The sequence below is a fragment of the Suillus clintonianus genome, assembly GCF_016758775.1.
Source record: "Suillus clintonianus strain FC179 chromosome Unknown DEU56scaffold_194, whole genome shotgun sequence".
Classification (NCBI taxonomy): domain Eukaryota; kingdom Fungi; phylum Basidiomycota; class Agaricomycetes; order Boletales; family Suillaceae; genus Suillus; species Suillus clintonianus.
In genome coordinates this window covers 9,812-20,944 of record NW_024539418.1, presented here as the reverse complement: position 1 = coordinate 20,944, position 11,133 = coordinate 9,812, and the positions used below count along the sequence as shown (strand labels likewise).

Sequence of the window (11,133 nt, the reverse complement as noted above, 5' to 3'; positions counted from 1 at the left end):
CTTATCCTTGGCGTTCGAGAATATCACGCTCGGCTCGTGGCTGACTCTGATGCAGCAACCGGCATGACCTCAATCGCTTTCCAGGAGCGCGTGCAAATATCGACGGGCAGTGGGGTGTAGCACGGGAGACGCTCAGTGGAGTTAACGGTAATCTGGTGGTATGCAGGGAGCAGGAGAATTTGGCTTTTTCTTCTTGATTTTCAGGTTTCGTTGGTGGTACTTATTTATTTAGTGTTGCAGAGCGGATTTCAAGGATATCTAGACATAGGTCTCTGCAAATATTTCGTCATAATATTTATTTAAGTTATGTGTTCCGCAGACCACAATTGACAGTCCGGACTCGAGAGAGGCGAGTTATGCCATTTGGCTTGTTCATTTATTTGCGTTCTGATCCACATCACGCCCCTAACCTACAAAAAGCTGACAACGTCATAATAGATCAGGGCATCGACTCCAAATCGTACCCATTCATGCGATGATAACGTAGGCGAGCACCTCGCAGGCTATACACCTCCCCTGCACATCGATACGTCAACTGCGGGCTACGTGATGAAATTAGTGTGGTGCATTCTGCAATCAGTTTTCGTCAATAGCCTTGGGCCAACCCAGGCCCTTACCACATCTTTTGCATTTACGCTTTCAGACTCAAGTCCTCAGGCAGAGTTAAGCGAGACGGAGACGCTGTTGATTTCATTCGGAAGCCCTGACTCGCGTTTCTTAGTCAGATCCTTGTGTACAGAACCTGCAGTTGTAATTTGCGATGCTGCCAATAGGGAAAGGGGCTGCCGTGCATGAGCATCTGGGACGCGAGGAGCGACCACGAAGGTTCCCTCGTATGGGGCTTCTTCGCACGTTGAGAACGTGCGCTCTCCTCTTTGCAAAGCAGACGGATAGGGAAGGGATGTGTCCCTTGTGTTATTTAGGCTGCTTGATGGGCGTGGCTGCCTTGGTAGCACTCGAGGTTTGGATGGAGGAATCTTTGGTGGGGAGATCGCAGATAGAAAGCCAGTGCAACCTTATGAAGTGAACACTCTGTTCGCGGTACGAGATAGCAGAGCAATGGCAAGATGGGGCTGGGTGATGGGTCAGTGTGACGTAAATCAAGGGTGTGTTAAAAACAAAGCCAGGGTTGTTGAGGTTGCTGAGCTGTTATCGAGGACGACTGACCAGTCTGACCGCTAGTCTTCCTAGGGGGAAGTACTATCCAGCGCCTCTGGAGATTTGTTATGTATAAATGCAGCAGAACGAGGGACGCATAACACACTACTTACTTTTGTTTTCTTGGCGGCGGTGATTGTTACAGGCCTCAGACCTACATGCCGCGTGAAGAGACTGCGCTTGGGGCGTTGTTGCAGCCCGACGGACTCTTTCGCCGGCGAGTTGCGTCGAGATGGGACGATGATGTTCCAGATGCGCCAAGCCGGGGATGGGTTGGGACGCTGAGAATGACGAAAGGGACCAGATGGTGCCGAAGTATGATGAGGCTGGGAAGTCTATAAATGCTGATTGTCAACACTGGTAACACTTGCATGACAAGACACAAGGTTTACCTGAAAAAAGTCGCCATATGGATCATCTCCCTCCTGTGAGAGGATTTGTAGCGTCGACCTATGATAGTTTTGTGGGCAAGGGAAAGAAAGAAGTCGAGTGCGCGTACCGGAGGCTCATGAGCTATGTCTTTGGCCATCCACAGAGTCGCTTGGTTGTTGTTTCCGCCATATGCGAGGTATCTTCCATCTCGAGAGAATTTCACGCAGTTAAGGTCTTTGTGATCCTCCCGGTCGAATGGTTGGCCGAGTGGCTGATGGGACTCTGTGTCCCATATTTTTGTAATGCCTCCTAAGCCCACGTACGCCAGTAGATTGTTTTCGGGTGAAAGGGCTATAGAAGACAACACATAGTCGTGCTCAAAGCAATGGAGTAGTGTGCCCGAGGTGCTGTCGAAAACACGTGCAAATATGGCCGAGGCAGAGTAAAGTTTTGTGCTGTCCGACGAGCCTGCACAACAGCGTGTGAACTCTTGGCTATGTACGGTTCACTTGGAAAGCAGTTTGGGTTGAACAACTTGTCCTACCAGACAGCTGGCTTCTGCCAAGCTTCTCCTTTAACTGAATTTCTTGCCAATCTGTGAACTACTAGATCTGTGGCCTTTGAATCACAAAGCACAACTTGCTAATGCCTATAACGAACTCGGGAAGGAGCTCTCCTCGAGCAAGATCAGGGTAGTCGGAAACTACCGTACCCTTGGAAAGGTCATCGGTGAGGGTATGTCTTCTGGCTCTCACTCCTGTTTTCCTCTCCCTGACACACACCACTGGCGTACGGCAAGGTTCGCTTGGGCACTCACCGTCTCACCTCTACCAGAGTCGCCATAAAACAAATACCAAAGGCAATGTCTGCCTCCCTCACCCGCGAAATACACCACCACCGCCGACTTCGCCACCCTCGTGTCACTCAGATGTATGAAATCATTGCCACCGAATCTCACATCTGGATCGTCACAGAACTCTGTTGTGGTGGCGAGCTGTTTGATCATCTTGCTGAGAAAGGTCGCTGGTCCGAACACGAATCCAGTATCATTTCCGGTCAGCTCGTGCTTGCAGTTGCATATCTCCACGAGAAGGGCATCGTCCACCGAGATCTGAAGCTTGAAAATGTCTTACTTGATGAGCGCTGTCGCGTCAAACTTGGCGACTTTGGCTTTACTCGCGAGTATGATCATGACGTCTATATGGAGACTTTTTGCGGTACTACCGGATATGCGGCCCCTGAGATGTTTCAAGGCAAGCGTTACCTCAGCCCAGGTGAGCTTGCTTACCTTGCTTTCTTTTATTGCAATTGTTAAATTTCAATGCCATCTTAGAGGTTGATGTTTGGTCCATGGGTGTGATTCTCTACTGTCTTCTAGCTGGCACACTTCCGTTTGATGATGATGACGAAGCGGTCATGAAAGACAAGGTCATTCAAGGCAAATATGAAGACCCTGAATGGCTCTCCACAGGTATATATTAGTTTTGCGCTCTTAGGACGTGATTTACCAACAGTGGACATAGACGCCTGTGATCTGATCCGCAGCATTCTCGAGGTTGACCCTGCCAAGCGTCTGACGATCCAACAAATTCTGGCCTCTCCTCCCGCCCGCCTCTGACCAAGTCATCCTTGGTGTCAATAATGTTCCTGCATCCCCATCACCTGTCCGCGATACCTTTATTCTCCCTGTGAAATCTGTCGTGAACACCCAAACACAGGTGAACGAACTTTCTATTTCTCCGGCGACATCGACTACAGAATCTTTTGTTCTGCATCATCTCATTTATCTCCACCAGTCCCTACAACTTCTGATGACACTTCTAAGGACGCTTTCGATACTCAGGGAAACGGTAGCCAAACCACGATTACGGCCGCTGCTCGGCGTTCTCAGCATCTCAGCAAAGATAGTATGACTCGGCAGCCTGACACCGTCATCGAAGAGGAGCCTGAATCAGAGAACGTTGTACCATCCTCTGCAGGGTCGACTACAAACCTCGATCAGACCCCTAAGGCCTCCCCGTATCCAACACGTACACCTGCACGTACAAAATGTCGCTCTGTGTCTTCTACCCTTTCTGATTCTGGCTCACCAACGCTGGACAAGTCACTGGCCCTTCTCCCGCCCCAAGATTTTGCATCACTGCTCAGCACTCCAGCTCCCATCATTTTCTCCACGCCCGCGGAAGGCGACCTTCTCAATAGCCTCAGTCTACTCGGATTTGACACTAGTCAGATTGTGCATTCTGTTCTCACCGATGCATGCGACGCCGCAGGTGCTGTATGGTGGCATGGGCTGGGTGGACGGTGGGGCTGTCACAAGCTCAGAACGAGCCAAAACGAATGCGCTGGTGGAGCCTTACCTGCCGAAATCACGGCCTGCACTCTTGGGAATTGGAGCAAAGGAACAAGAGGTGTTGGATGACGGTAGTAGAAAGGAGAAACGGAGAGGGGACGAGAAGTGGTATATCCCGCTCGTGAGGCAAGAGAGTAGTAGGGAAGAAAGCAGGAATGGGAGTGCGACTGTTTCGCGGAGGGCTTCGCGATCACCTGAGAGAAGGAGCGGAGGGAAGAACAGTAGGAGGGATGTTCGTAAGAGAAGAAAGGATGACGACCGTGATAGAAGGAGGGACAATGATTATGACGGGTCTAGGAGAGCAAATGATCGCGTTAGACGACGAGACGACGACCGTGACGATCGGGGAGCAAGAGACAGAGATGACAGAAGAAAAAGAGACGATAGTAGAAGGGACAGCGACAGGGACAGGGATGTGGACAGACGGGACCGAGATCGCGATGTCAATAAACATCGTGACAGGGTCCGCGACTACGACGACCGTGATCGACGTAGAGATGGGGAGAGCAGACGGGGAGGAAGGGACAAGCGAGATTAATCATGGTATGACCATCACGCATTTACAAAGCACCAGGACTGATGATCATTCTTCATTAGCTTAGGTGATGCTACATCTATGTATTGTGTTATAACGCTGCATGATACCTTGTGCCCCGTCTGATAGACCCTTGATTGCACTGACTTGGATCATATATCTTTTCGCACAGTCGATTTCATCGGAACGATGTTCGTTCATCCGCAACGGGGAAGTCATTGGGAGCATGTGGAATTGGCTGTTTCACTCGGACATCGCTTCAATCACCAACTGTATAGCAATGTACAAAGAATCACTGCACTCGTTAGGCGCGATCACTAGTTCCTTGGGTTCTCAGGAGGGATATACAATTAGAAATTAGAAGTCGAGATATACAGTCGACGTGAGGTACGAGCATGTAATTCTTTTCTGACTGGACACAAAGCCAGCGCTGGAGGTCTCGGTCATTACCTTGGTGATCAACTGAAGGTGGGAAGTACTTGATTGCTTTGTGATGAGGAATCACGAACAGTTGTTAAAAATATGTTCTTTCATCTTTTGCGGTGTTCAAGTGTTCCGCATGAGGAGATCTATCCTGTGTCGAGGGTAGATAGTGCCACTCCCGGGCCGAAGCGGCCGACTAGCGCGCGCTGTGCGAATGTGGATTGCATGCAAAGAGAGTTTGGCATTGGCAAGTTGACTCGTTGAGTAACGTGCAAACTGATATACGAACAAGTTGAGTTGACACGTGGATGAGTTGACTCACTGAGTTGTCGAGTTCAAGTTGAGTTGGGAATGTCCGCCACGGTCCGTCATACTATTAGTACTAGAACCTGTACGATCACTTTCACATCACCGGCATTTTATTCAAGGCCCGCTACATCACTTCGAACATCATATCCATTGACAGGAACCTATCCCTCAATCTCATTTCGGTCATCTAAGCACTGGATGGTGGTGGTATATCTAGCACGAATATCATCGTCGTATGTCCACCAAGTTCCCCGCTCCCTCACATTCATCCTCTAACAGTATGACCCTAGTCTCAGACGACCCTAGTTATTGGCCGTTCATCAACGCTTGGCGTATTGGCAGCTATTTTGTAGGTTCGTGAAGAGCAGTCATATTTCGGCGCTCATGTCTCGATCTGACCTTGATTGTGGTTTTCCAGTTGGCGCTGGTGTTATAGTGGTATATGATTGGGGTGAGCATCATAACATCAGAGAATTGCTGATTTCCTACAAGTATTTCCAGCCCTTACCTTTGGACAAGAGGTATGTTGATACTATGACCGGGGCAGCCATCTCGCTAAGATTTGTTTGTAGGTCGAACTAGTCTGGGTATAAGCACGGTTCCACGTCAGAAGAATAATATTGATTTGCGACAGAGACAACGCTGGTTCCTGATGACCGTCCTCTATCTGAGTGTAAGTAGCTTGCCTGTTGTGAATTTCTGCTGACTCGACAATATCCTAGGTGCGCTATGTTGGAGTATTATTTGTCATGTATGTTCAGAAGGCTTGACAATTGGTGGTGTGCTAATCTGTTATCTCTCACAACCAGCATGAACATACTGGGTATGTCTTCTCGCATTAACCGTGTTTTTATCTTCTGACTAGTGGCATACAGTCAATGTTCCTACGATTTTGTTGACAGATGCAGTGAGTCTTCTGCACAGATAGCTGGTATTCCCATTCAATTAACTGTGACACCCTGTAGGGGTGAGTGTCATTCTTGACTAGCTTCTTCGTTTACTATCATGACTGCTACAGATGTGAGTCTGTTTGTAGTGTGTGATCCACCCAAGGCCAATCACTAACCGGATTTCTCAGGCCGGATTCTGTACCTCGTGCAGAATTGGACGAATGTTGTGGCATTTCCAATGCTGTGTGGTGAGTTGTACAGTTACGAGATCTATGATATTGACTTGACCAAAACATGTTGCAGTCATCATGATCACTCGGTTACATGCCATGTATCAACGATCCAGAAGGATCCTGATATTTCTCGTCGTCGTGTCCTTAGCTGTCAACATTTTCGACGTAGCGGTCACGGTAATGGCAACGAGGCATATTTCAGGAGGTACACTTAATTGTGAATGAAAACCGTGCATGGCACTCATTGATGAATACAAGAGGAACTCATTATCTCTGGCACCTATGCGTGCACGCTTGGCCTTGCAGACAATACTCCACTTCTGGCTTCTATTATTTGGATACTCGGCACTGTCTGGGAGATCCTCGCACTGTGTCTCGCAGTCTGGATTGCTGTTAAACACTTCCGTGAACTGCGACAACATTCAGCAGGAGAGATTATCGGCGATTGTTTCACGGTGTTGATAAAATCCCACGTGCTTTACTTTGCGAGGTGAGTTCATATTGTGATTATGCTTCCCTTTTCCGCTGAATGATTGAACGCGCTAGTTATGTCGCCGTGTCTTGCTTCAACCTCATTGGTAATTTGTCTCCAACGATTTTAGCGGTATGTCAATCTTTCACTGACATCTGCATGCGACCGCGGTTCATCATTTCTATAGGACCCATTTTCCCTCGAAACACAGATTTTTCTTGGTGTTCTTCAGACTTTACAAGTCATACAGTCCTTTGTGCTAGGACCACACCTCATCCTAAGCGTTCGAGAATATCACGCTCGGCTCGTGGCAGACTCTGATGCAGCAACCGCCATGACCTCAATCGCTTTCCAGGAGCGCGTGCATATATCAACTGGCAGTGGCGTATAGCACGGGAGATGCTTGATGAAGTTAACGGTAATCTGGTGCTATGCAGGGAGCAGGAGAATTTGACTTTTTCTTCTTGATTTTCAAGTTTCATCGTGGTACTTATTTATTTGGTGGTGCAGAGTGAATTTCAAGGAAAGATGGGCCTTGGCACATATTTCGTGTAATATGTATTCAAGTTATTTGTTCCGAAGAATGTTTGAAGGAGACGGGACAAGGTGTCGCGTCAGCCCTAGGCCGCTACCATATCTTTCGCATTTACGTTCGCAGACTCAAGTCCCCAGGCCGAGTTAGCGAGGCGGCGACGCTGTTGATTTCATTCGAATCCAGCCCTGACTGGCGTTTCTTAGTTAGATCCTTGTGCACACTAGAATGAGAAGTTGTAATTTGCGAGGCTGCCAATAGGGAAAGGGGCTGTCATGCATGAGCATCTGGGGATGCAAGGAGCGACCAGGAAGGTTCCATCGTACGGGGCTTCTTCGTACGTTGAGAACGTGCATTCTCCTCTTCGTCAAAGGGAGGAAGGCATGGAATGTGTCCCTTGTTAAATATAGGTTGCTTAATGGGCGTAGCTGCTTTGGTTGCACTCGATGTTTGGATGGCGGCGACTTTGGTGGAGAGCTCTCCGGTCGTCGACTTCACTCCGCCCTGCTAACCTCCTGGGTAGCTCAATCTCCCGCGCTTAGAAACCATGTGTGTTTTTCATACGCAAACAGTAGCATGGGTTACAAACGTGACTTATATGTGAAGATTTACGACAAGTCATAACTCGTCAACTCCACTCCAAGCTAACAGAAGGATGATAATCAGAGGGGACGCTGAGAGGCCTAAGGTGTGATGAAAGAATAAATGGGTATAGAGCGCTGAGAGAATCTGGGGCGACCATGTATTGGGGCCAAAGATTGGGATTAAGTCGAAATCCAAGAATGAACTGCGACCAAGCTGCATTGCTCGATCGTATGGAGGTGCTTCATACGTCAGGGGTATCATGCAAGAGGATGTAGAGGCGTCGAAGCTTGGAAGACGAGATGTCGAAATGCCGTGATAAAAACAAGAGAGGAAACGAAACAGAACAAAATCTGATCTGAAAGGTCGTGGAAGGTACCAGAAAGAGTGATGACGGTTGCACAGGAAGAATGACAAGAGTCGGACCACAAACAAGAAGAGAGAGAGATAGGCGGGACATAGAAGTTCGTGCGTCCGCAACTCGATAGAAAAAGCGACAATAGTCGGAATGCCGAAGTTGGAGTGAGGTTCAGCAGAAAGAGAAACAGGATGGCAGAAGGAAGATGCACTCTCATTCGGTAGAAAGCGGCTGGACTAAATGGATGACTATAGTTGGAACGAGGTTCAACGATATCATACTCGAACATGCCGCACTGCCGAGCCGGATCAGAGGCGTCGTTGATTATGCTTGGAGCATTTCACATGAAAGAAAAAAGAATGCGTGTGAAGCTCAGCCGGATGAACAAGTGTGGATGTATCGTGAAGGAGAGGTTGGGAAGATATAAGGGTAGAATGGTGAGGATGGAACAGGGGAGTGTAGAAGACACTTGGAGAACAGAAAGGACGTCCGGCCGGGAAGGAGGGAATGCCAGTCAAAAAGAAATCGGTGACCAGAATGAGACGAGGGTGAAAGGAGAAAAACTTTGTTGCTCACCAACACAACCGATTTTAGGCTTTACCTACATGCTAGAAACAAGAGGTACGAATATGACTTTGGTTTACCAACGGCACGCAACATGGCCATTTTCCAAGTTGGAACGAGGATTGCGAGAATGCAAATGCAAAAGTGCGAGTGTGCGAGTAAGATAATTGTCCGTGACTCAGATGGTGTGCTTGAAGCTCGAGGGCACAAAGCCTGAGGAGAAGAAGATTCTGTGCTTGAACCAACATCCTCCAGTATTTCGAGCGTGGTCGCTTTCGATTCAGAGCACATGGACAGGCCATGATTGTATAATGAGGTTCACATCGTGAGTGGTTCATTGGACGGCACGATGCACAAGTGGAACTGCGACACGGGATTTCTTGTCGGAGAACCATGAACAGGCGAGGGCGGAAGGATATGGGCAATAGCGCTTTCACTGGAGGGAAAGAAAACTGTGTGCGGGAGGGAAGACGGAAGCGTTCAGCGATGGAAGACCGACGGATAGATGATCGAAGGCATGTGGGCGGGTCATAGTTGGAATGTGCGGTCACTGTCGTGGTCTCCCAGTGGAGACAATATTGCAAGCGGGTCCGATGATAGAACAATCCTCGTCCGAAAAACAGAAAGCAGAGACATCGAGGTGGGCCCAGTCAAGATGGAGCAGCAATGTGTGTGGTCTCAGGCGACAGAATAGCATGAGGCGGATGTCAAACGACCTGAATTTGGAACACTGAGACAGGCGAGCTCGTTGTCGGTCTTATCGAAGACTGGGGGAATAAGTACGTCGTGGTCGTCGGCCAACACGAAACTTTACTCTGCCTTGAACAAATTCGCACGTTGTTCAACTTGTTTTCGATCGACAAAGTAACTCAGGCACAGATGCCACAGAACTCCATCACCCTCTCGTGTATCGTTCTCTCGGGATGGAAAATACATCACAGAAGATTTAGAAGGGGGAGAAGATCCATACAGCGACTTTTTTCAGGTAAGCCTCGTGTTTCGTCATGCGAAGGGTACCATTGATGATAAACATTCAAAGCCTTACCATGCTTCGGCTCTGTCTGGCCCCTCTCCTCGTTCCCAGCGTCGTCAGGCTTCCTCCGCTCGCCGCCTCTGGAACTTCTTCATCTCCTCTCGATATCGTCCTACTGCAAGGGGGTCCATTGCGATGCAACAACACTCCAAACGCCGTCTCTTCCGGAAGAAAAAAAAGGTAAGCAGTGTATTAGGCGTCCCTCGTTATGATGTATTTATACATCACCTAATCTTCAGAGAGTCTATGTAGCGCCTCCCCCTTTGAAGACCAACTCAAAAGCTCCGACTGGTCAGTCGCCCTCAGCAGTAGCTCAGCCTGCATTGCAGTCACATTCGACCCCTCAGCGTCAGCCTGAGGCACAGACGGCGACACAACAACCTACTCAAGAAGAAGACTATGGTTGTTGAGGCAATTTTTGCCTCGCACTTTGGTGTATCCCACGCTGAACTCGTCCCGCTGCCTCCGCTTCTCAGCCTGCTGCCCCGTGATGTCACTCTTCCTGTTCCGTATCTCCATCTATGTGCGATATATTTGCTTTGGTAGGGACTAATCTTTGGATACCCGATTTACGCTTACTCTCTTGCTTGGTTGAGCTACGTGCGTTGTTTTTGTCGGTATCTCGTTGACACTCCACTTCATTCCAACTGTTGGCACGCAAGTCTTAGCAAGGTTTTTGACATTCGAATTCCGAAGGTACCAGCACTTCGTCTGTATCCTCCAATAGTATAGTAGTCACCATCTCGCCTCTCTCGGTCCCAGATTCTAATTGAACCCTCTAGATCTCTGTCTCCAGCAGTCGAGGACTCGTGGACCTTCGACGGTCTATCTTCTCTCCTCTCGAACAGGCCGCGGACCCAGGCTAATTGGCAATGCGGGTGATGTGAAGTGCCGCTACCTCTTCCAATGCGCTCGGACTTACATCCAGGAATCACATTCGAATGTCTGGAGATCGGTCGAGAACTCTATCGAGTTCGTGTTCACGCATCCCAACGGTGAGGAAGGTCGATAACCACAGCAGGTAACAGGTCAGACGCGCTGTTGAGATCGCTGGTCTCATCGCATCTAAGGAGGAGCAATCTCACGTGCACCTCTTGACTGCTGGCGAAGTAAGTCTTCATTTCTGTTTTACCAGCATGATTGCGTCGGATATATTCTCTAAAAACCTTATAGATGTGTCAGATTACTCGGACGAGGAGGAAGATCAATCTAACCGCCATAGAGTCATTGTTGTTGATACCGGAGGCGGAACTATCGATCTCAGTACCTACTCCATGAAGTTATCTCCGACTTTGTTCGAGGAGATTGCTCCAGCTGAA

General features: G+C 48.8%; 7 protein-coding genes across 7 annotated transcripts; 6 read left to right on the top strand and 1 right to left on the bottom strand.

The window, feature by feature from the left end:
- Positions 1–324: 324 nt before the first annotated feature.
- DEU56DRAFT_843702 (uncharacterized protein) lies at positions 325–852 on the top strand. The gene is made up of 2 exons (XM_041355080.1): positions 325–410; positions 465–852. The coding sequence occupies exon 2, from the start codon at positions 550–552 to the stop codon at positions 793–795; it is 246 nt and encodes an 81-aa protein (XP_041200993.1). The 5' UTR covers positions 325–410; positions 465–549; the 3' UTR covers positions 796–852.
- A 3-nt stretch (positions 853–855) lies between these two features.
- DEU56DRAFT_214435 (uncharacterized protein) lies at positions 856–1,980 on the bottom strand. The gene is made up of 5 exons (XM_041345101.1): positions 1,658–1,980; positions 1,551–1,608; positions 1,272–1,493; positions 1,120–1,213; positions 856–1,073 (listed from the first exon to the last, which is right to left on the bottom strand). The coding sequence occupies exons 1-5, from the start codon at positions 1,666–1,668 to the stop codon at positions 916–918; spliced, it is 543 nt and encodes a 180-aa protein (XP_041200992.1). The 5' UTR covers positions 1,669–1,980; the 3' UTR covers positions 856–915.
- A 50-nt stretch (positions 1,981–2,030) lies between these two features.
- Positions 2,031–3,542, top strand: DEU56DRAFT_214304 (kinase-like domain-containing protein). The gene is made up of 5 exons (XM_041345100.1): positions 2,031–2,269; positions 2,317–2,804; positions 2,864–3,001; positions 3,054–3,248; positions 3,356–3,542. Coding segments are annotated over exons 1-4 (723 nt in total). The 5' UTR covers positions 2,031–2,267; the 3' UTR covers positions 3,149–3,248; positions 3,356–3,542.
- DEU56DRAFT_214302 (uncharacterized protein) lies at positions 3,468–4,460 on the top strand. The gene has a single exon (XM_041345099.1). The coding sequence runs from the start codon at positions 3,786–3,788 to the stop codon at positions 4,419–4,421; it is 636 nt and encodes a 211-aa protein (XP_041200990.1). The 5' UTR covers positions 3,468–3,785; the 3' UTR covers positions 4,422–4,460.
- Positions 4,461–5,385: 925 nt separating this feature from the next.
- On the top strand, positions 5,386–7,136 carry DEU56DRAFT_920015 (uncharacterized protein; the record flags this gene model as incomplete). The annotated part of the gene is made up of 12 exons (XM_041358371.1): positions 5,386–5,503; positions 5,569–5,601; positions 5,643–5,671; positions 5,723–5,737; positions 5,785–5,823; positions 5,873–5,901; positions 5,960–5,973; positions 6,229–6,288; positions 6,344–6,478; positions 6,532–6,763; positions 6,820–6,877; positions 6,933–7,136. The coding sequence occupies 12 exons, from the start codon at positions 5,386–5,388 to the stop codon at positions 7,134–7,136; spliced, it is 966 nt and encodes a 321-aa protein (XP_041200989.1).
- A 2,850-nt stretch (positions 7,137–9,986) lies between these two features.
- DEU56DRAFT_843648 (uncharacterized protein) lies at positions 9,987–10,848 on the top strand. Its single transcript, XM_041355079.1, has 2 exons — positions 9,987–10,318; positions 10,611–10,848. Exons 1-2 carry the CDS (start codon positions 10,214–10,216, stop codon positions 10,824–10,826), a joined length of 321 nt encoding a protein of 106 aa, XP_041200988.1. The 5' UTR covers positions 9,987–10,213; the 3' UTR covers positions 10,827–10,848.
- Positions 10,840–11,133, top strand: DEU56DRAFT_688697 (uncharacterized protein; the record flags this gene model as incomplete). The annotated part of the gene is made up of 2 exons (XM_041347071.1): positions 10,840–10,991; positions 11,037–11,133. Coding segments are annotated over 2 exons (249 nt in total), but the record flags the coding sequence as incomplete, so codon positions are not given.

Coding starts and splice junctions, on each gene's coding strand:
- DEU56DRAFT_843702 (XM_041355080.1), top strand. CDS start 550: ATGAAATTAGTGTGGTGCATTCTGCAATCAGTTTTCGTCAATAGCCTT.
- DEU56DRAFT_214435 (XM_041345101.1), bottom strand. Junction 1,494..1,550: donor CATATGGCGACTTTTTTCAG/GTAAACCTTGTG, acceptor CAGCATTTATAG/ACTTCCCAGCCTCATCATAC. Junction 1,214..1,271: donor CCGCCGCCAAGAAAACAAAA/GTAAGTAGTGTG, acceptor ACAAATCTCCAG/AGGCGCTGGATAGTACTTCC.
- DEU56DRAFT_214304 (XM_041345100.1), top strand. Junction 2,805..2,863: donor CAAGCGTTACCTCAGCCCAG/GTGAGCTTGCTT, acceptor ATGCCATCTTAG/AGGTTGATGTTTGGTCCATG. Junction 3,002..3,053: donor CCCTGAATGGCTCTCCACAG/GTATATATTAGT, acceptor CAGTGGACATAG/ACGCCTGTGATCTGATCCGC.
- DEU56DRAFT_214302 (XM_041345099.1), top strand. CDS start 3,786: ATGCATGCGACGCCGCAGGTGCTGTATGGTGGCATGGGCTGGGTGGAC.
- DEU56DRAFT_843648 (XM_041355079.1), top strand. CDS start 10,214: ATGGTTGTTGAGGCAATTTTTGCCTCGCACTTTGGTGTATCCCACGCT. Junction 10,319..10,610: donor CCCGTGATGTCACTCTTCCT/GTTCCGTATCTC, acceptor CTCTGTCTCCAG/CAGTCGAGGACTCGTGGACC.